Below are 22,155 nucleotides of genomic sequence, written 5' to 3' on the forward strand. Positions count from 1 at the left end.
AAGTGTATCTCAGCCTTGAAATATGAGCACTAGAATTGTACAAACCCGAGTGTTGGTACACTTTCTTCAAACAAAATACCCAGTTTTGAAAAACTGTCCTATTTTTAAGTGTAATTTTATGGTTATTTAGGGGCAATACACACTCATAATTAAATTAAAGTGTTGGGAATTCCCACATAATGTGCAAAACTAGCAATATGCTTGTAGAAGAAGAATATTTAAGAACAGAGCATAAAACCAGAATTCCTATGATAATAGAAATACATATATTGAATGTATATGTAATGAATATAATATGTAATGTATGTGTATGAATTTTATGTGCTTTGGCAATAACATGTCTGTTCATGTCAATAAAGGAAATTGAATTGAATTGATAAGTGCAAAACCAGATCTTAATTATACAGTCTATGAGCCAGATTCAAAATGTTCTTGTCAGGGACAAAGCGGCCCAATGTATGCTATTCCTTACACACATATCATGCAAATAAAATATATTTTTACGAGTCAAATTGTATTTATTTTATAAATCAGGGAATATCAAAAGCACATGTAAATATAAAGAGTATCATTATCCTGATGAGGAGTAGCTTGTATAAGAAATTAGTTAAATAGTTAACAAAAATGTTTAACTCTTCACATTGCACTGATGTCCTTACTGAAGTATCAGAATTAATGATGACATCTTTTATAAACTATGTTTATTTATATTAATCCTTTCTCTGAAAACTGTACTGCCTCATACAGAACTTGAGATGTCGAACACTGACACCTGCTGGAAGATTGAATACTTACATTTCTGTGAGAGAGAGAGAGAGAGAGAGAGAGAGAGAGAGAGAGAGAGATTGCTGACTCTTGCTGACTCTTGCTTAGGGGTTTGGGAGAGAATAATGAGCAGTAGCAGGGTGAAACAGAGTTCAAAACAGGCTAAAATCTGCTATCATCCTGTAATCTCTACTGCCTTTATCTGACGGACTCTTCCTCTTATTTTCACCCTGTTACAGCTGATCTTAACCTCCAGTTGTCTGGGTATCAAAAAGATCTAATTTTGGAGTAGTTTCAAGCCAGCGAGCCATGGCATGAGGAATTTAAAGGGTTACATTTCTCCTCTTCCTCATTTCATCTGTGAGCATCTCCTCTACTGAAGTCTGACGTAGTATTTTCATATCAGTCTTCTCTAATCTCAAATTAATCCTCCACTACTACCAGACTGTCTGCGTGAGCTACACTGTGATGTAATATTTGAGCTGGAGTTGGTCTGCTCACTAGCATAAAGGGCCATCAGAAGATAAAAAGTGAACAGTATAAATAGAACTTGTAGTAGCTTTATGAATTTGAACTGATTAAAACTGTGAATATTTTTACCCTTTTTTAAAAAAGAGGTCTTAATACAGAAACTACCTGCGTGCGTATGTGTGTGTGTAGGAACAGTGAGCATTTTTTAGAAGGTAAAGAATGCTTCCTGTAACAAATTGTTTATAAAAATCACTTTATAAAGATTTATTAACTTAACAGGTACAAAAAAAAAACAGATAAATAACACATTGTCGTAGTACAGCAGTTTCCCTTTAAAGTTCATTTCTGATGATATTGGACTGATGTATGAACAGAAAACAGAGAGGTGGACGTGTTAGAAGGAACTATAGTGTCCTTAACATTAGTGGTATGTATTTTGGATGTTTTCTTGTTCTTTTTATATAAATAAAAAGTAATTTTAGGAAAAACAAACAGAGGAATTATTTAAAATCTGAAAGTTCATCAGTTCATGATATGTCAGTGAAAATATGTATCTTTTACAAACATCAATCTCATCCCAGTGGAAAGCTCTGAGTCACCCAAGACCGGTAAGTCAACAAACAATCTTTAACACTTGTCAGAGGTGCAAATGTAGACCGGTGAACCATAAGCAATGCCACAGAAAGTTTTTGAGGTATTGGAGGTTGAGCTGTTGGGAGGTATCCCGTTAAATCAACCTGATCAAGTGACCAGAGACAGTTTGAGGCGGCAAAACCTGCAGAATCTGGGCCACAAGTGTGCCCAAATAGAGTCTGTCATACAGGTATTAAGTCCCGTTTAACTGTGCCGGCGTCCCATGTCAGGCCATTACCAAGTGGGGCGTGTCCCGAGGGGAGGATAACTCGTGTCAGCCAGTGACTGCAGACAAAAGATAAATCAACAGGGAAGTTACAACATGTACAAAGCAGCACTGATGGATATATGATGCATTGGTATCTTTGTGGAAAATCATTAAAAACATGAGACGAACACACCTCCTTTTCTCTACGCCTAAGAAGACTTTCCAGTTATTCAGCCTGCCGTAGTTGAAAGGGTTTCTGTACACCTGCCAGAGCAGTTACAGGAAAAGAAAGGGGGCAATTAGAAACCTAGTAAAACCTATGGGCGTTAAAACAAGAACAGATTTATTCCAATTGAGGGTTTGTAGTCTCTTACATCTCTCATAACTCATCTCATTCTGATTTATTTCACCGTTCAAAGCACTAAACAAGCTCACCCTTCCTTTTTTTGCCAGTCGCTTCGTCTCCCTGCCGTTAATGTGTCTCTCTATGCTGGTCTCTCCTCTGGATATGAGGACTGCATGCCAAATGGTCAGCGCTCCCAGGGCCACACTCACTGTGCTGAGAGAACAGAACACATTTCATTTGATCATCTGTGCCGATAATAAGGACAAGCAGCATGTCTCTGCTCTGCGCTACATACTGAGAGATAATGTTGATGTAAGCCGTGGCACACTGCCCGGAGCTGGTATGAAACAAATTAATGCAGTTCATTGCTCCGTACCAACAGAAGGAGAACGCCTGTGTACAGATCTGACTTAACAGAAAAGGATGCTTAATGTTATTTTAAAATTATTTTCCTGGATCAGTTTGAAAAAAAATCTACGCGCTGTTTTTTGCAGATATTTGCAGAAATGAGGCGAATTTACTCAACACTGAAACATCTTTGAGTTTACTTTCTGTGAAGCCTTTATAAACAAACACATGCTTGTTTGGGTTTTTAACACTTGGCACAGTCAGATGCATGGTTCTATGTCAGAAGAGTGGCAGTGTGAAATGCATTTTGTTACCTGGTAAACACCCACATGAAGATGATGCACTTATGAGTCATCCGATCCATAAAGGTGTATGGAGGTGCAGGTGTCAGAAAGTTGGTCTTGACAAAAATAAAAAGAGCACATGTTGTGTAACCATCAGATAAGACACACACAGGTTTGTCAGCATTGTGAGTGGTTTTACTTTTCAGACTGTACCTGGCCAGGGGGCAGAAGCCCTATAAGCTGTCCCATCCCGGTCACGGGTACTCCTGGTTTTTCAGCATTCAAATGCTTAAAGCGCTGTTGATAGAGCCCACAAATGCAGCCCAGATGGTTAGAGAAGGAAAGAGGCAGCGGCAGTAAGGAAAAGGAAAAGCCCCTTAAAGGGAAGACACCAGACTGGTATCAGACCAAACCTGACAAGCCTTCAACTCTGTAAGCCCTAAGAAAAAGTCACATTGAAGGCCTTAAGGCGACCAAAAATGGGCATTGCTTTAACCTGATATAAATATGCCATATATTGATGGATCGTTCCAATTTTTTTTTTAATCTTTTAATCAACCTCAGTATTAATGTGACATACTGAATGTTCACTAATATTATAATTAACCCTTTATTTCCCATGTGTTTAAGTGCCAGAGAGAGGAATTTAGGGGATGACGAAACACTAAAAATTGATTAGCTCCTGCATAATACAATGAAAACTGGAATTTATTTTTGAGACAACACATTTTGACATATGTTGATGACTTACAACAACACTTATTTTATGACTGCATTCATTTTCATGCAATGTCATATGTTTAAAAAACATAAATTGAACGCCTTTAAGGCGACCAAAGATGGGCATTGCTTTAACCTTATATAAATATGTCATATATTGATGGATCGTTCCAATTTTTTTTAAAATCTTTTAATTAACTTCAGTATTAATGTAACATACTGAATATTCACTAATATTATAATTAACCCTTTATTTATCACGTGTTACAGTGTCAGAGAGAGGAATTTAGGGGATGAATAAAAACTAAAAATGGATTAGCTCCTTCATAATACAATGAAAACTGGAATTTTTTTTTGAGTCAACACATTTTGACCCTTTTTTATGACTGCATTAATTTTCATGCAATGTCATATGTTTAAAAAAGTCACGTTGAAGGCCTTAAGATGACCAAAAATGGGCATTGCTTTAAACTGATATAAATATGTCATCTCATAACGCAAAGCAGGCTAGCTATAAGTGGGTAAATCTCACCTCAAGAGCATTGTATGCATCAAGGAACAGATATCTGCCGCTGATGACACAGTAGAGACATCCCAAGGTCGCGTAGAGGCAGAAGGAGAAGAAGTACCGGTGGTTGAAGTGGCCCACGCAGTTATTCAACCAGGCTGAAACGCTCACATTAAGGAAAACCTCTTCCTCCTTATGGTCACATTATTTGATTTCAAAGTCTCGAAAACAGGGAAGCACCAATTGGAAATATGTAGAACAATAAAAATAGAAATTCAGTACAACGGAAGCCGAAAGGATACGACAGTGATGGTCCATTTTCAGAATGCACCTTTGAAGGAAAAAGAGACAACGTTTAGATCCACGTACAGACATCTATGAGAGGTTGGTTCCACCTTACATGAAGCTACAGCACCAAATAGTTACCTCTAACACACACACACACACACTTTTGTAAACAGTCACACAGGGAAAGCATTTGCAATCAGCTTTTCCCTGATATAAGCTAACACACATGTTAGTGTAGGTTAAATAAATAAAACAAAACAACCCAAGTCATCAGATAAGAGACAAACTGCAGTGGACCATGACTTTACAATTGCACATTACACATCCCTGATCAAAAATCCCCGAATCCTATTTCTGTACACTACATACTCTTTATTTTATTCACAATGAGGCTGTTTCATCAGCTCTCCTGCTTCACTGTAATCCTGGAGCAGGATTCCTCCTCTGCCCTGATCGCTCAGTCTGAACCTGTTCGGTCGAGGTTGTGTAGGGTCACTGAGGATGGACTCAGCCTTCGCTAAGACTGAGAGCTTTGCTCAACAGCGCTCATCCAATGACCTCTCTCACCATCTTGATCATGCCTTTACACCTGTCTTGGTCCAGTTATTTATGGTTACCAAGCAAAATAACCCAGCAGAGGACTGTAGGCTCTGAAGGGCAGCCTAAAAAAAAGGCAAATACGGCGCTAATTCTGTAAGAAAGTTCTCAGCTGTGTTGTTTTTTAACCTTCATGTTTGTTGAGCTCCTGCTGGTCATCAATCTTTATCTCATTATCTAGATCAGCGTATCCTAACCTTTTTATCTAGGAGCCTCCTACTTGTATCTAACGAAACAAAAAACACTGAACAGGTCTGGCTTGCTCTGTCACCAGCATGCCTTGAGTATTGAAGTGGTCACTTGCTTCTTCCAACAGTGCTAGTTCTGGGTAAACTACCATTACACCATAGAATACCTCTCTCTGCGTTTTATACTGTTACATTGGTCGCACCAGTTTATAGGACACATCTAACATTTTAGATTACAGAAAAAGTCATTAAAAGTGCATCTTACCCACCAAGTCTTTCAGTCATTTTGACAACTTTTGAGCAAGCAAAGCCTTGTGCCCTCCTGGGGGGTCCAGACCTCAGGTTGAGAACCAGTCATTTAGACCAAGCAGCTTTAAGTCAAGGTAATTTTAACTTGGTCCTTTTTTTGCCTTTATTAATAGGACAGCCGAGGAGACTGAGGCCGGGAGTTGAACCAGTGACCGCTGTGATGAGGACTATAGCCTCTGAATATGGGGCGCACGTTCAAACTGCTAGGCTGACAGCACCTCATTAACCTTGTCTTTTAAAGCCGGGGTTGGTAATCAGATTTAGATACACTTTTTGTTATACTGGTTAAAATGATCTTTATGTCCCGATGGTAATGAATACATAATGTGTTCTTAAAAAAGAGCGGAAAAAAGCCTCTATCTACAGCAGGAGTAAACCTGGGAAAACACCAACCAATCCCTGCCATCAGGAGCCAAAATATGAAACCAATCAAACCCCGTCCTGCCGTTCTGCCCGCCTCCTGCGCGTGCATTTCATGTTTGTTTGTGTTTTTAACTTTCACTATGATAATGTTTTGGTGTTTTCTTACCGCTGAGTGAGACATGAGTTGACGTAGTGCAAAACACAAGAGGTGCTGAGGACCGGTTTTGAATAAGTCACGATATATGGTCACGAATCAGCGGCGCGCATGCATGTGAGCGGGGCGTCGTTTTGGAGGAGCGCCGAGGGGCGGGGGGGCGGGGTTAGACGGAGTCCTGAGGAAATGCTACATTCAAATTCATGCTAGTTTTCAGTGGCTACCAACCCTAGCTTTAAATAAGACTGAGAAAGTAGTATAAACAGTTGTTTAGAGTCTTAACATAGGAGTCACGTTGTCACAGCCGTTGTCTTTGCATGAGACTCATCATAGCGAAAAATACAACAGCTGTTTATGTAAAAACATAATACATTCAATGTGAACATTTTCAGAAGTGACTTGTATTTTTTTGCACTAAAACAAAGGGAAAATTTGAGTTGTCCTTCTTTATAGGTTATTATGTTATGATTTCACTGGTCCGGCCCACTAGAGATCAAATTGGGCTGTCTGTGGCCCCTGAACTGAAATTAGTTTGACACCCCTGGTCTAAACCATACAAGTGGTGAATGATCTGAAGAGACAGAAGAGAAGAACCTGAACTCACCTGTTACAGATGCCACAGTGGTGTGTTCTTGCTGGTTTGGGTAGGATGCATTTTTTGCAGACTGCCACAAACGGACTGTCATTTTTTTCCTGATTGACAGAGAATATTTTTGATGCATCACGAAATGTTATTTTAACTGACGCCAAGATCAGTAAAGCTATTCGTTGTTCTGGAGAAAAGTGATGTCTTACTGTGGGGAGGTGACCAGGGGTTGTCATGGTGGCCTTGTAGTAATGGTAAATAATCACTGTGATAATCCAATGTCCAAAACAAATATGCCAGGCAATCCATGGAGGGGAGTATGAGTTGAGGACCAGAGGCAGCATGACAGTATAGGCAATCACCATAATGGAGCCGACTAGTACCACAACAAGACAAACAAACACCTGTGAGAAGAAGACAGAACACATCAGTCAAAAGTCATTTCAGACACTTCAAAGAGGTCTGCACACAGTGAAAAGCACAACGACAAAACACACACTGACCATGCCAAACCAGCGGGTGATATAATCCACAGTCCAAAACACCGGCTCAAACACTGAGTCAAAAACCACGTCTGAGTCTGTCAGGGAGTTAAAATAAAGTGACTGCACCAGCAGCCTCATGTAGGCCCATGTCTCTCTGACCGGCAAGGGTAGCCTACTCCTTCCTCTCCTGGTGCATGACCGCAAACGCACACAGCGCAGCAGGTGGAGCATTGTGTTGGGACACCACCGCATCCTGCATCTGTGATATGTGTGCACCTGTGAAGAAAGAGAGACACGTTTGTCAAATACGTTTTTCTTCATTTATCAGTGAATTGTTGCCTGTAGCAAAAAAAGTTTGAAATAAATGTAACTACTTTGTTCTGTGACAGTCAACCCATAAACCAAGGTAAAGATATTTAATTTACAATCAGATATAGAAAAGCAATACAAGGGGAGAGCGCTCTAAGGAGACAATGTTTGGCATTTAAGCTTTAAGAATTACTTTAACAATGAATCTATTATCAGAGTAGTTTCCAAATAGTTCTCTTTTCTAGAGATGTGATGTCCGCGAACGAGTCGTTCTTTTGGACGACTCTTTTAGGTGAACAATGAGAACCGATTCGCAGTTGCAAGCCCTTCATTTAGGAGCCGTTTTTACATGCAGATTGCCCACGCTGCCTTCACGTGTCACCTGCGTGCCCCATGAGTCTTTTGTTCACACTTATTGTCTACACTTTGTTATTGTTTACATTGTTTTGATGTGGATTCGAGTCAAGGAGCTGAGCCCCTGTTTGTAAAGTAGTTCAGGTGTAGAAACACCAGGTGGGGTAGTACAATTTTGCATTCACATTTTTACAATGTCCTGATTTTTATTCTGGTTGTATTTATATCTGTTATATACACTTATATTTATTCTTATTTATACATTTTTTATATTTTTTTCTGTATTGTTAAAATGTTCTTGTGTGGAAAATTTTACAGTAAAGTTGTTTTGCATGGAAGTTATCTGTAGCCTGCGTCCTTTTCATAGTGCCACAAAGTTTTTTAGGTGAGGGTAAATTCAAAATAGTGATCTCTCTGTTGAAGCACGGGGATATCACCATCTTATGGATTGTTTACAATGCCAAATGAAATTGTAATCAATATTTCAGAATAATTCCCACCAATAGAGTATATATATATATATATATATATATATATATATATATATATATATATATATATATATATACATACATACATACACAAAGGAACGGCACCTCAAGATCCGGTTCCCTTCAAAGAGCCATAAATCCCATCTCTAGAGACAATGTTTGGCATCTATAAGCTTAAAGAACTATTTTAACAATAAATATATTATCAGAGTATATTCCAAATAGTTCTCTGTCCATTTACTAATCTTTCCAGCTCTAATGAAGTCTCTTTAATAAAAATTACAATACCCTACATTTGGGAGCTTGCCATCTTGAATTGTTAGGCAGGGAAGATGTTAACAGAACTGCTACATCAGTATGTGTCAGCTGACACTTTAACTACAGGTACAGGTAATTTAAAGGTGCAGTGCATCTACTGTTCATTAAAACAGATTTAAAGCTAACCAATCCATCATTTGAGATTGGGACAAAAGGGACTGTCTGTTTATAGTTAATGCCAAAAACCAACCCTTGCTTTGCTGCATTCCAGACAGGGTGGAGTCTGGGTGGAGGCTCTGCAGGTGAGGTGAGAGGGTCTAAAGTGGGACTGCCTCTCCATTCACTTACACGACACTCCATCAATTTCAAGATTTTAACACGAAAAATTGCAAAGACGCCCTCTAAAATAATGTTCTTCATTAAACACATCTCTGTGAACAGCCTCATTAAACGCGAGCCCTCCTAAATCCCTTTTGTATGGATGTCATGCTCTGTTTTCCAAATCAAACACCCGACGTTTGCTGCGTTTACATTTAATACCTTTGAGGCATATTTAATGAAATACTCACTCTTCTATGAAGGCAATGAAGCTGCCGAAAGACCGTCTCCCGTGGACATGTTCAAAAGGAGGATAAAAACAGGATTATTGCCCCATATTAGAGGAGAAGCGCAGGATCAGGGACCTTCTGTGACAGTTTACAGATCTGAATCCTGATCCGGAGTTACCGCGCATGCGCTTGAAGACGGCGAAATGCATCATGGTAGTAAGAGTCAGGAAGTATTTCTAACATTCAACGCTTCTGCAGAAATGTACATTTTTATGCCTCCATTTCTATGTTATGCACTTAACTGATTGTTATATAATTTTAAATGCTTCTTGGCTGCAAATTTACTTAATTAATAGAAATATTTAAAGCTGTGTTGTGGCTGTCAGAATTGTGGGATTTGTAGTTCTTAAACGCAACGACTGTGCGACACTTGCACGCCAGCTTCCTCGCCATGTGGATTTTGCAGTAAACGAAGAACTTTCCAAGCTAGCTGTCTGCAGGGTTTTCAGTCACTATGTCTTTTTGTTTTAACTTCGATGTTCCTTCACAAACAACGAACCTTCTTGGCGAAGGGGATGGAAATGAAATGCAAAAGGGAAAGAAAGACAATGCTGCTAAAGTGAGTAACGTGTTGTAGGTTGAGTTACTCAAACTGTCAGACTGTAGTATCCCTCTTCAGTTCAGGGGACTCCTGCTGAATAAATCGACCTGCTGAATTGAGTTGTGTCATTAAAAGACAGATAACATTAGCACTTGGAGTGGCTTTTAGTATTTTCAGGCTTGAAAGCAGAAAGGCGACCACAGGATATTCGTTTAGACACTAAATAAACCTTTAATAATCAACATTACATTCATATCTATAGCTATATTCAAAATGCACATGGAAAGTGCTGCAGAGAGCAAAACAGTAGTGCTGAATAACACTAAATAAAGTTTATTCTTGTAAATCAAGGCCCTCATACTACAGTATAATTCAGTATTATTGAATTCATGAAGTTCATGTGTTGAGAAGGGCAAGAAGATTTTTTAAACATGTAAAGAAAACGAGAGAAAGTATGCAAACAAGCAGACAAAGAGAAAATAAAAACAAAGCAAAATACACTATTAAACACTTAGATGTTATTTATATATAAGAATAGGGAAATCATTAATTCTATAATTATACTTATCCAGTCAGCTACCTCATATAGGCTAAATTAAATTATAGGCAAGGGAAGCTTATTTATAAAGCACAATTCATACAAAGATCAATTCAAAGTGCTTTCTAGAATTATAAACAAAACAGTAACAATCAACAAAAACACACTTAAAACATTTTATAAACATTTAAATTTCATCATCATGTTTTTTTTTGTGCGGCCAATTATCTTTAATCTGCTCTCTCTCTATCCTTTATAACTTAACATACATACTAAATACTGTCCCGCCGGACACAGAGTCATAACTGATTTCGTCCTAACCGAAATGCATCCTTTAATTAATCAATTAATCTCAGAACGTCTTTCCAAGGATTAAGACTCACACATTGCATCTTTCTGGTGGCAAATCGCAGCCCGAAGCTGGCTCAGACCTCTTTTATATTATACATAAATTAATTTTCATACACTTGTCTAAGTATTAAAACTTTCTTTAACAGTTATCCTTGGCTTACACCATTTTTACCTGTCTAAGAAGTGTATTTATTGTCTTTTTTATATAATATATAAACCTGTTTTAAAGATATACCATGCATATTTTTACTATATATCTATGCCTTACAAATAATGAACCTTTCTATAAAAAAAAATCAGAATTATGTATTATATTTTTATCATTTGTCTTTGAGGGTATAGTAACATTGAATAGATTTGATTGAAAGCCTAAAAAAATTAATTGAGATCACAGGAATTGTACATTTTGTATTTACTATTTAGATATTTCATATTGCATATTTCTGATTATTTAAAAGTCTTCATATTGAAATGTACCCAGCTATGAGGATATGTGAGTTCTACCTAACAATTGTGTTAGGTGAACATCCACTAGAGAGCGTAGGTTGACAGTCTCCTTGCCCACTAACTCTGATGTCATAGGGTGGAAGTGTGTCAATAAAACTCAACGGAAATGATACAAGTTCATACCAGCTCATACTGATAGCTGACTGGAGGAGTTACTGTTGAGTCAGATGTCAAAGTTCTGACACATCAGGCATTTTTTAAAAGTGATGTGTTTCTGTGGGTGTGACCACAAGAACAGTTAGTCTATCTGAGAGTCAGTCACAGAGTCAGTCACGTGGCTTTTGGTTGTCGTTATTAGACCGCATGTACAGATGTACAAGATGTACAAAGAGGTGGTAATCAGTAGGCTCATTAAGAGACCGTAGACATCCAGGAAAACACAGCGCTTTGTTTCTCAGTTCTGACATTATCATTGTGTTATCCCAGATCTGAAATATAAGAGATCTGATAACGGCGCATCTGCTTCATTTAACCTCATTATGTTTTTATTAACAGATTCCTTGTATTCCTTGTGTCAACTTCAACATGTTAATACAGGGTTAGGAAAGCCTGAAAAGGTCTTGTTTTGACATCTACACCAGTTACAAGTCTCAGCTGGTACTAAAAGTAAGATGAAACGTGGTGAAGTAGGAATGTGAATTAGTAAGATATGGTTGTATTTTAGGTGACAGCTTTAATATTTGGTTATAATTGTTCTTCCTGAAACACATACTACACATAATGCAGCATATTTAGGACATCTCAGAAGGAAGACACTTTGAATACCCAAAACACCATCATTCAAATATGCGTCCTCCATGCTGCAGTTTGTACACAGGCTCATTTCTATCTTAACTCTGTGATGTTTTGTCTCTTATAATTTTGTAAACCTGAAACAAAATCATTAATAAGGCTTCCTATGTAGCGTCTTTAACAAACAATCTGCTCTTCTTTATTCAGATTGAGGATGAAACTAATCCAGCAGAGCCGGTGAAAGAGGCCAAAGAACACCCTCCAAATTCTGACCCCCAGTTTCTCCTCATGGATGCTGTGGCTGAAACAATTACAATAGGAACGCTTCCTCCTCTTTACTTCCTCAATGAGACAGTTTTTGAAAAGACAGCCGCAGAGAGAGAGGACGGGGAGAAAATCCTCTCTCGCACCGCTGAACAGAGGTCTGATCTCATCTCGGGTGTGTACGAGGGGGGACTGAAGGTGTGGGAGTGCACCTACGACCTTCTGGAGCTGATTGAGAAAGACGGAGTGACCTTTAGGGGGAAGGCGGTTTTGGATTTGGGCTGCGGTGCGGGACTGTTGGGGATATTGGCTATGAAGAGAGGGGCACGGCAAGTCCACTTCCAAGACTATAACAGTACGGTTATTGAACAGCTCACGGTGCCAAATGTAATACTAAACTGCCAAGAGGATGACGAAGTAGACAGTGAGGACGACAGAGACGGGAAGGGTAAAGGAAAAGGGGGAGGGGTGGGAGAGGGGTGTGAGGAGAAGTTGAAAGAGAAACAAGACGTAGAGGATGGTGTGTCACCACCAAAGAAGAAGGCCTCTGACCTGTCTCAGCACCCAGAACTCACAAAGTGTCGTTTTTTCTCCGGTGACTGGAGCACATTTCTTGCTTTGGTTAAAAAGGAGAACCCACACCCCAAATATGACATTATATTCACCTCAGAGACGATTTACAACACGACATATTACCCCACACTACACCAGACCCTCCATAAACTGCTGGCTCCAGACGGGCTGATCTACCTCGCCACCAAATCGCACTACTTCGGCGTAGGTGGTGGACTTCACCTGTTTGAGACGTTTGTGGAGCAGAGGGGAATTTTCTCTCTGGATCACCTGTGGGATGGAGAGGAAGGACTACAGAGACACGTTGTAGTGCTGCGTTTTAAAAAGGCAAAGGGCAACTGAGATCAACATTCACACAGAAGCCTTTCTTTTCTAAAAGCAAGCTCTTAGATGTTATAATGTTTTACAGCTGTTTTCCAGGTCGCGTATAATAATAAAAGTATAAAAAAAGAAATGTGACAGATTATCATTTCACCTCTTCCTGTTATCTTCAAATGAAAATGGGTGGTAACAATCCAGAGGGGATGGGATGATCTGACCAAGGTTTCCTGTGAAAACTCATAGTTTCCCTTTGTCTTCTGCAAAGCTTGATTTATTTTCTCATCATCTTAGGAAACAAAGCTTGTTTTCATTTTTAAGCGTTCTAAAGAACAAAACAATTGACTGGGATGCTGATAAGCCAGACCACAACATGCCATGCTACCACTGACAACACCAGTGAGGTTGGTTCGGCCTATCTCTGTGTTTTTATACTTCCTTTTCAACTACAGTGTACAAGTTATAATCATCTGACATTAAAGTCAAAATCTAAAGATAACAACTGAAATTTGCTCACAACTAAAGGAAAATAGATTAAATTGTATTGATGCAGACCTCCCTTGTGGCTTACATGGAGAAGAGCTAATGGTATACTAATATGATTGCCCATGGTGGATTCTACATTCAACCCCTAGACTTCCTACATGCTGCCAGTTTCCTCTTTATTTCACAGTTTCTCTTGGTTATATATAACAGCACCTAAAAGACATTACTGATTGCACACTGCATGACTCTTTCATTTTTTTCCTGGACATGGCATGATGCTGACTTCTCTGTTTTTGCTGGAAAGTAACATCAAAGTAACATGAAATTAACACAAAAATGCAAGTCTCTACAGTTTTCTCTTTTAACTTTTTTTATTGAGTTTTCCATAGACTTAATCATGATACATTTTGCTTGCAGCATACATTGCTGGCAAACACGTACAAACAAATACATAGAACAGCTGCTGCAGTATTTAAGGTTGCCATTCCCTTTCCATGCCCCACCCTATCCCACTATGGAGAGAATATTGTGTCTTTAATATGCAATCAAAAATAATGGATTTGAGAACAAAAAACAATTTTGCAAACAAAATTATGATTTGAAAAATATGAAATAATGCTATGAATAAAGGAAATATATTTGTGATTAAAAATGTATCTTTATAAATCCACTCTTTTTTTGTTACAAACAAAATTATTATTCTCACGAACCACAGATTCGTTTGCGTTTCCAGTTTTTGCGTTTGCGTTTCCAGTTTTTGCGTTTGCGTTTCAAGTTTTTCCATTTGCGTTTCTACATAACTGTCATGGGCGGGACCTCCCCTGAGAGATGCAAGAAGCCTCCTGATTGGTCAGTCTCACTCAGAGAGACGGTGTGACAACTTCCGCCCCAACAAGTTGTTGCCGCTGTTATCGCCCTACTGGTTTCTACGCTAACTGGTTTCCGTGATCCAGCTGTGTTGTATTTACTTACAGACAGGCGCTGTGTTCTGCTTCAGACACAAGATTCGCCACACATTTACAAACATATTAACAGAAGTTCTCGGGTCTCATCTCACATCTACTGCAGCAACAATGGTCGGATCAGTGAGCAGTGCATCACAGCTACCCACGAAAGTCATTAAATATGTAAAAAATAAAGTATTTTCAAACTTAAACGGAGTTGGATTCGTTCCCACGAGAGCAAAATGTGATTAAGTCAAGAGACTACTACCTAAGCTCGTGAGCCACGAAGCTCACTGTGATTCAGTGATTCTGACAGGTATCGATCAACTACTTCATCATCCAGGTCACAGCCAGGGAACATGTTAGTCTGTGTTCACCTGAAACAACTGGTTTCCTTGAGTTCATATCAGGAAATACTGGACCATGTTTAGCGAAAGTTTCCTCCAAACTACGGCCTCATTAACCTCTGAACTGCAGCACACTACTACACCTTACTCTGTGACAGGTAAATACTTTATAACGGTGACCATCTAACCCACAGAACTCGGTTAAAATACACCTTTAGACGGTTTACGTGGAGCCGTGGGAACACAGTGCAGGAGGAGTTTTCAAGTCGTGTCTCAGTTAGAGTTTACTACAGGAAGAATAACTCAGGTGAAGGAATCACAGGATCACAGACATCTACAAAAATACAGCTAAGAAAAGACAAAGGACAGTGTTGCTCCGCAATGTATTTTATAATCACTATTTAAAACATTATTGAACTCCACGCCAGGTAACATTTTACCTGATGTTCGTCACTTTTTGCCTTTGTGAATATGTGTAGGTCTGAAGTGTGCTGTAAGGCAGCAGCTAATAAAGCATCACTACCTACAAACACCTTACTAAATATATTGAGGTATTTCCTCACACAGACACAGAGTAACCTGTTGTTTTAGACGAGCACAGACCAAAATGTTACCCCACGTGAGCGTGTATAATATTTAAGTGACAGAACTGTATTATCTCAGTAGAGTTAGTGGCATAGTGGTTATGTTTGTGGAATGAGACTTTTGGACTCGTGAATTTTGTTCGCGTAAGATCGAGTCTGTGTTTTTGTTCGTCTTTGCATATATTTTTGTAGATGTCTGTGATCCTGTGATTCCTTCACCTGAGTTATTCTTCCTGTAGTAAACTCTAACTGAGACACGACTTGAAAACTCCTCCTGCACTGTGTTCCCACGGCTCCACGTAAACCGTCTAAAGGTGTATTTTAACCGAGTTCTGTGGGTTAGATGGTCACCGTTATAAAGTATTTACCTGTCACAGAGTAAGGTGTAGTAGTGTGCTGCAGTTCAGAGGTTAATGAGGCCGTAGTTTGGAGGAAACTTTTGCTAAACATGGTCCAGTATTTCCTGATATGAACTCAAGGAAACCAGTTGTTTCAGGTGAGCACAGACTAACATGTTCCCTGGCTGTGACCTGGATGATGAAGTAGTTGATGGATACCTGTCAGAATCACTGAATCACAGTGAGCTTCGTGGCTCACGAGCTTAGGTAGCGGTCTCTTGACTTAATCACATTTTGCTCTCGTGGGAACGAATCCAACTCTGTTTAAGTTTGAAAATACTTTATTTTTACATATTTAATGACTTTCGTGGGTAGCTGTGATGCACTGCTCACTGATCCGACCATTGTTGCTGCAGTAGATGTGAGATGAGACCTGAGAACTTCTGTTAATATGTTTGTAAATGTGTGGCGAATCTTGTGTCTGAAGCACAACACAGCGCCTGTCTGTAAGTAAATACAACACAGCTGGATCGAGAAACAGGTACGTTTTGCGTAACATATCTGTCTATTTTCTGTCTTATTGGTGCTATTAAGGTTACACTTGTCGTTCGTTCTTCCAGTGTTTTTTTCCCCTAACCGTTTTAGACGGCGGTATCAGACATTAACACCTAACACGCTGTGTGCTCGTCATAAGTGACTGACTTTATTACCGCCCGGCTCATAATAACAGTTACCTCAGTAAACTGCTTCCTGATGCTGCTTTCTGGTACCAGCGACAGTGATAAATAAAACATGATCAAACCCTAAGGGTTGAAGATCAGTGAAAATATGGCCCCTTTTATGCTTTTAGTTTCTATTCACTTAACTTAAAGGAGGAATGACCTCTCAACAATCCACACACACGCCTCCTGATTTGTTCTGATAGTATATCTAATGAAAAAGTTCGTTTATTTATTTATAAACAGGCCGATAACTATGAAATTGGGATAACTGTCACTAAAGCCGGGCGGTAATAAAGTCAGTCACTAATGACGAGCACACAGCGTGTTAGGTGTTAATATCTGATACCGCCGTCTAAAACGGTTAGGGGAAAAAAACACTGGAAGAACGAACGACAAGTGTAACCTTAATAGCACCAATAAGACAGAAAATAGACAGGTATGTTACGCAAAACGTACCTGTTTCTCGATGTTGATATGTCTCCCTTCGCGGCAACAGCTTGTTGGGGCGGAAGTTGTCACACCGTCTCTCTGAGTGAGACTGACCAATCAGGAGGCTTCTTGCATCTCTCAGGGGAGGTCCCGCCCATGACAGTTATGTAGAAACCTAGAAACGCAAATGCAGAAACTGGAAACGCAAACGCAAAAACTGGAAACGCAAACGCAAAAACTGGAAACGCAAACGCAAAAACTGGAAACGCAAACGCAAAAACTGGAAACGCAAACGAATCTGTGGTTCGTGAGAATAACAATTTTGTTTGTAACAAAAAAAGAGTGGATTTATAAAGATACATTTTTAATCACAAATATATTTCCTTTATTCATAGCATTATTTCATATTTTTCAAATCATAATTTTGTTTGCAAAATTGTTTTTTGTTCTCAAATCCATTATTTTTGATTGCATATTAAAGACACAATATTCTCTCCATATCCCACCCCGTCCCACCCCTGCCCTCCCTTCAACCTACCTTCCCAGATTTTACATAATATGTAAGTAAGCAAAAGGGGAAATACGATAATTCATAAGTAAAACTTTAAATAACAATAATAAATAAGTAAACACACACCAAAAAAAATAAAAATAAAGAAATACGATTTTGATTTGAAATTGGAAAAGGTAGAAAAAAAGAAAAAAAATTAGAAAAAGAAAAATCTCTACAGTTTTGAATAAATGAGGAAAACCTGAGTAAAATGATGACGACAGCGTTGTCTGGTCAGCTTCAAAAAGTCATGAAGAGGACATGAACCGAAACAGAGCTGGTTGATTACTTTCATTTCACACTTTCTGATTGTAACTCTTATAAGCTTCAAAATTTGAATGCAGCACTTGTGATTTACTGATAGGCTACTGACCACACAATACACACACCAACGAGACAATGAGGGGAGTGCTGTCACCTTTTTGTTTTTCTGTAAAGCTTTGGATAAAATTAAATCAATGCTTATTAATAATTGATAAAGAATGATTTAACTAACTCTTCGATCTCATTCAAGTTTAGTGGAGTTACACAGTAAAATAGGCAATGTATAATTTCCTAGCTAACACACTGTATACTACAGCCGGGTTAGCTTTCTGGTAAGGTCTGTGTAGCTAAAAGTTAAGCTTTCTAAAAGAGAAGACAGGAAAGGAATAGCAAACCAGCCAGTTAGGATTTTCTGTCTTTCTTAACAGACCATGTATCTCCATCAAACTGGAATGTTAAGGAGGAAGTGGTTGCATGCTAACATTAGCTGTTGTCTAACATGAGCAGATGGCTCATCTGTTTTTTTTCACCTTCATTTGTGGACCAAATTTCCAGCATTGTCTATTAATAAATAATTATTTTTAAAATTAGGAAACTGATGACAAATTTGTTTACATTTCTAAAAAGATATACCAACCTAGCAGTTAAATATAAAGACACTATTTGAGATTCCCATCCTCAGAGGACAATAGCCCCCATGTGATAATGTTCAACAAGTAAGTCCATGATTTAATATGAATCTTTCCTTGTGTAAAAACAGTCCGAGACTGATATGCTGTGGTTGAAAAAGGGAATACCACCAAGTTTTAACAAATATAAATATCCTCTCATTCCTCCATCTGATCCCTTTTATGTGAGGCACATTAACAGTGAGAAAACTGTAATTAAATAAGCTGTCTCATCCTTTATTTGCACTTTGGTTACCTACACCTTCTTTCACTTCCCATATGGAAATCTGAATATGTGTGCCTGTAAGTGAAGTGCAGTTGAAAGAGGCTGTTACAGGTCTTTAGATGCATGGAGAGGAAAGAAAGGAAATGGGCTCAGTGACCTTTGCGAGTGATTTCCCCAGTGTTCAAACAGCAGCATGAAAGCCAGGCTTGTTTCTGAAGTCCGGCGCAAAATGTCAATTGCAACTTATCCCACCAGCCCAAGGATGGAGTTTGAAAGTGGATTCTAGAGTCACTGAACATCAATGGTGGGACACTATAAGGTCTCTAATTCTAGTAAGAGCTTCTCTTGGTTCTGTTGGATTTTACCTTCAGTAACGTGATCTGAGTGTGCTCTGTTGCAAAACAGTGTTGTGACATAGTATGAGTATATACAGTACATCCAGGAAATATGAGCAAATGCACATCTTCGAACAAGAAGAGAACTGTGCGGCAAGTTTTCCCAACCCCATGTGGAATCCCCTTTTCGCCCAGATCAAGGAAATCTGTCGGTTTTATCTCACAATGCCTTTTCTGAGGAAGTCTGGAAGAAGCTCAGACTGGTTTCTTGTCTGTGGGGTAATGAGGTAGAAAGAATGAGGAAACAAAAGTTTGTTTTTTGATTTATGGTCACTGCATAAAGAAACAGGTTGAATATTAATGTCCATCGGTGCGTTTTAAAAAACGTTGTATAAGCTACTAAGCCGATCCTGTGATCTTTATCTTATCAGAGGCTGTTGATGTTAAAGCTCCTCTGGGGAACTTTTGTTTTTTGTCAATGATGGTGCCCCCGCGGGCAAAGACGCACATGCCAACGTAGTATTTCCTGACAAAACACCTCATTCTGCTTTCTTTTAACTGCAAAATATGACAAACAGGCTGTTTCTTCAGCATGTGGTCACTCTTCTGGTTTGACACCTACCCCCTCACAGCAGTTACAGGCATTAAGAATTACGACACCAAAAATGTCAGTCTCCTTGCTGACGGTCTTATCTGCTTTTGTGAGTCATAGAGAGGCGTCAGTTTTGTTTCATTTTAATCAGTTTCACAACCTGTTTGAAACTTTCACTGGAGCTTAAACAAAAACGAATGAAATAAAGAAAACTACGCCGTCCAACATTTTCTTTAAAGCTCCTGTGAGGAACCTGATGGGTCCGGTGCATGTGTAAGTTCTGTTTTCTAATCTGCTTTCTTTAAAATGTATCACTCATTGTGAATATTTTCTGTGACATTTTTTAGGATGCTATTAAGCAAAGTTTCAGGAGCAGGACCACACCTCAACCACGCTTCTTCTGTCTCTCTTAGGAATTCAAACCTATCCCTCTCCTCCCCTTCGTTCCCAGATTCCGCACCCCGCCCTCCCTTCTTTCTTTCCTTCAATACATAGGACTCTTAATGGGGGGTGGGCCATGGCGGCTCCCCTAATAAGCTTCCCCAAACAAGTAACAGCAACCAGCAGTAAGTTCAACATCAAATTCAGAATCACCATTCCAATTAAATCAACAAATCATTGTCAAATTTCATCCTGTTGATGGTGTGGTCCTTGCTAGTGAAATGCTGGTACAGGGTTTTAAACTCACTATATGAACACCGTTAATCTTGTTGTTGATGGCATCACTGTTCTCAACTCAACTCAACTCAACTCAATTTTATTTATAAAATACATATAAAATATATAAAAACATGCAGCCCAAAGTGCTTCACAGAGTAACAGAGAGACAGAAAACAACAGCAATGGTAAAATTATAAAAGGCAGGATTATATATGAAATACTTAAAAATAAAATAAAATCAATACAATAAAATTAATAAGATAAGTAATAGTGGAAAGAAAAGTTAAAAATAAGGTAGCCTTAACAAGATCAGGTGAATACAATAAATAAATAGATACATAAATAATTAAATAAGATAAATAAATGTTAAAGCAATGATTCAAATAATAATTGTTAAAATAATAATAAAAATAATGCAGTTCAGGGCTAAAAATAAATTACTCCAAATTAAAAGCTAGGTTAAAAAGGAAAGTCTTAAGTTTTCTTTTAAAAACATCCAGAGAGCTCGCCGTTTTAATGTCCAGAGGCAGAGAGTTCCACAGCTTAGGGGCATAATAACAGAAAACTCTCTGGCCGGCACTTGTGCGAGACACACGAGGAACATTTAAAACGGAAGCATTCGAGGACCTCAGTGATCGGGTTGGAACATAAAGTGACAGGAGATCAGTGATGTATGGAGGAGCTGTTCATTTCAATCAGTTTCATAAAGAGACAGAAAGTCCTCACAGGAGCTTTAACCAAAGTCAAATAAAAATGAAGCTTTACAGAAAATGAATGACTAATTTTAACTGTGTCATATGTTTACAAAACTAGCTAAATTAAATTAGATCATAGAGAAAATGAGCTCAGTTTTCAAGTGTCCAGTTTATTTTTTCTGGCTAATGACACAGGCACACTGACTGACACACATCCTGTGTGATTTGTTTTTGGTGGATGGTTGTTCATACGTCATCAGTCACATGTTTATATTTTGATTGAATACGTTTATTAATTGGATGATATTTTTACTTTTTATTACACAACATTTTTTCTGGCCATCTATGACTCGCCCCAAGTTTCCCATAAATATCAGAAAAATGACCACAACTTATATAATAAAGTAACTTAAAGAACAAAACAAAGAAAACAAATCTAAACTTCACTGAAATTATTTACTTTATTATATAAGTCAAGATAAAATAGATCCTAATAAAAATGTTTACAACTATTATAACCTCATATTGAACACAATCATCCGTACATCCACATCATGTTTAACTCTGACCAGAGAGTAATTGAAGTGATTTTAGGGGTGTTTCTCTGTTGAATTAACTCCTGTTTGACCTCACATGCTACACAAACATTCACATGATTCAATGTCACGTCCACTTTATGAAGCACGTATACACTACCCTTCTGATTAATACAATCATATCATGATAAATGTTTTTTCTCAGAAGCATACTGTCAGCAGCTCAAACATGACTGTGCATTGCAACCACAATGTTTGGACAGAATTTCCAGTTCCTTATTTAGTGAATGTATTGTTGAATTCAGTTTCGCTCACACTAAACAGCAAACACAGTTTCTGTTTGCATACGTCCCCTGCCTTCAAACTTCCAGCGTGTGCTGGCTTCGTCATCGTCCCTCATCTCAACAGCTGTTTGCTGCCTGTGGGGGAATTCCTGGTTCCTCGAGCAGACACAGCCTTTCCCCTGCTTACTTTATGGGAACAGGGGGCAGGGCAAGTCAGATGGTTTTCCTCAGAAACTATTATGTGTTGATTCACTGTGAGGGGGCGTGCTGTTCACTCCCACTGTTTCCTTCTTACTGGGAAGTGACTGTCAGGCTTACCGAACAGAGGGAGTGTATGAGAAACAGATAGAGAGGTGGGAGGGAGGGAGACTGATGGGTGATGTGAAAGGTGTTGATAT

The 22,155-nt window shown here is 38.7% G+C and overlaps 2 protein-coding genes across 3 annotated transcripts; one reads left to right on the top strand and one right to left on the bottom strand.

Annotated features, from left to right (window-relative positions):
- Positions 1–1,736: 1,736 nt before the first annotated feature.
- zdhhc16a (zinc finger DHHC-type palmitoyltransferase 16a) lies at positions 1,737–9,413 on the bottom strand. 2 transcript variants are annotated; one of them, XM_034681857.1, is made up of 12 exons: positions 9,235–9,413; positions 8,753–8,754; positions 7,272–7,529; positions 6,978–7,172; positions 6,787–6,875; positions 4,586–4,614; positions 4,308–4,441; positions 3,269–3,352; positions 3,086–3,171; positions 2,513–2,636; positions 2,271–2,341; positions 1,737–2,154 (listed from the first exon to the last, which is right to left on the bottom strand). In XM_034681857.1, the coding sequence occupies exons 3-12, from the start codon at positions 7,503–7,505 to the stop codon at positions 2,052–2,054; spliced, it is 1,149 nt and encodes a 382-aa protein (XP_034537748.1). In that variant the 5' UTR covers positions 7,506–7,529; positions 8,753–8,754; positions 9,235–9,413; the 3' UTR covers positions 1,737–2,051. The 2 variants fall into 2 exon arrangements, with proteins under 2 accessions (XP_034537748.1, XP_034537749.1); XM_034681858.1 differs by lacking the exon at positions 8,753–8,754.
- Positions 9,414–9,602: 189 nt separating this feature from the next.
- Positions 9,603–13,818, top strand: mettl18 (methyltransferase like 18). Its single transcript, XM_034681859.1, has 2 exons — positions 9,603–9,832; positions 12,150–13,818. The coding sequence occupies exons 1-2, from the start codon at positions 9,728–9,730 to the stop codon at positions 13,119–13,121; spliced, it is 1,077 nt and encodes a 358-aa protein (XP_034537750.1). The 5' UTR covers positions 9,603–9,727; the 3' UTR covers positions 13,122–13,818.
- Positions 13,819–22,155: the final 8,337 nt, after the last annotated feature.

This window comes from Notolabrus celidotus, chromosome 4 (assembly GCF_009762535.1).
Source record: "Notolabrus celidotus isolate fNotCel1 chromosome 4, fNotCel1.pri, whole genome shotgun sequence".
Classification (NCBI taxonomy): domain Eukaryota; kingdom Metazoa; phylum Chordata; class Actinopteri; order Labriformes; family Labridae; genus Notolabrus; species Notolabrus celidotus.

What these genes read in the sequence shown, in the direction of transcription:
- zdhhc16a (XM_034681858.1), bottom strand. Translation starts at nt 7,505, where the DNA reads ATGCGGTGGTGTCCCAACACAATGCTCCACCTGCTGCGCTGTGTGCGT. An exon ending in CACTGTGGCATCTGTAACAG is followed by an intron (nt 4,615 to 6,786) that starts GTGAGTTCAGGT and finishes TTTCCTTCAAAG; the next exon opens with GTGCATTCTGAAAATGGACC. An exon ending in ATGCATACAATGCTCTTGAG is followed by an intron (nt 3,353 to 4,307) that starts GTGAGATTTACC and finishes CTCTATCAACAG; the next exon opens with CGCTTTAAGCATTTGAATGC.
- mettl18 (XM_034681859.1), top strand. Translation starts at nt 9,728, where the DNA reads ATGTCTTTTTGTTTTAACTTCGATGTTCCTTCACAAACAACGAACCTT. An exon ending in AGAAAGACAATGCTGCTAAA is followed by an intron (nt 9,833 to 12,149) that starts GTGAGTAACGTG and finishes TTCTTTATTCAG; the next exon opens with ATTGAGGATGAAACTAATCC.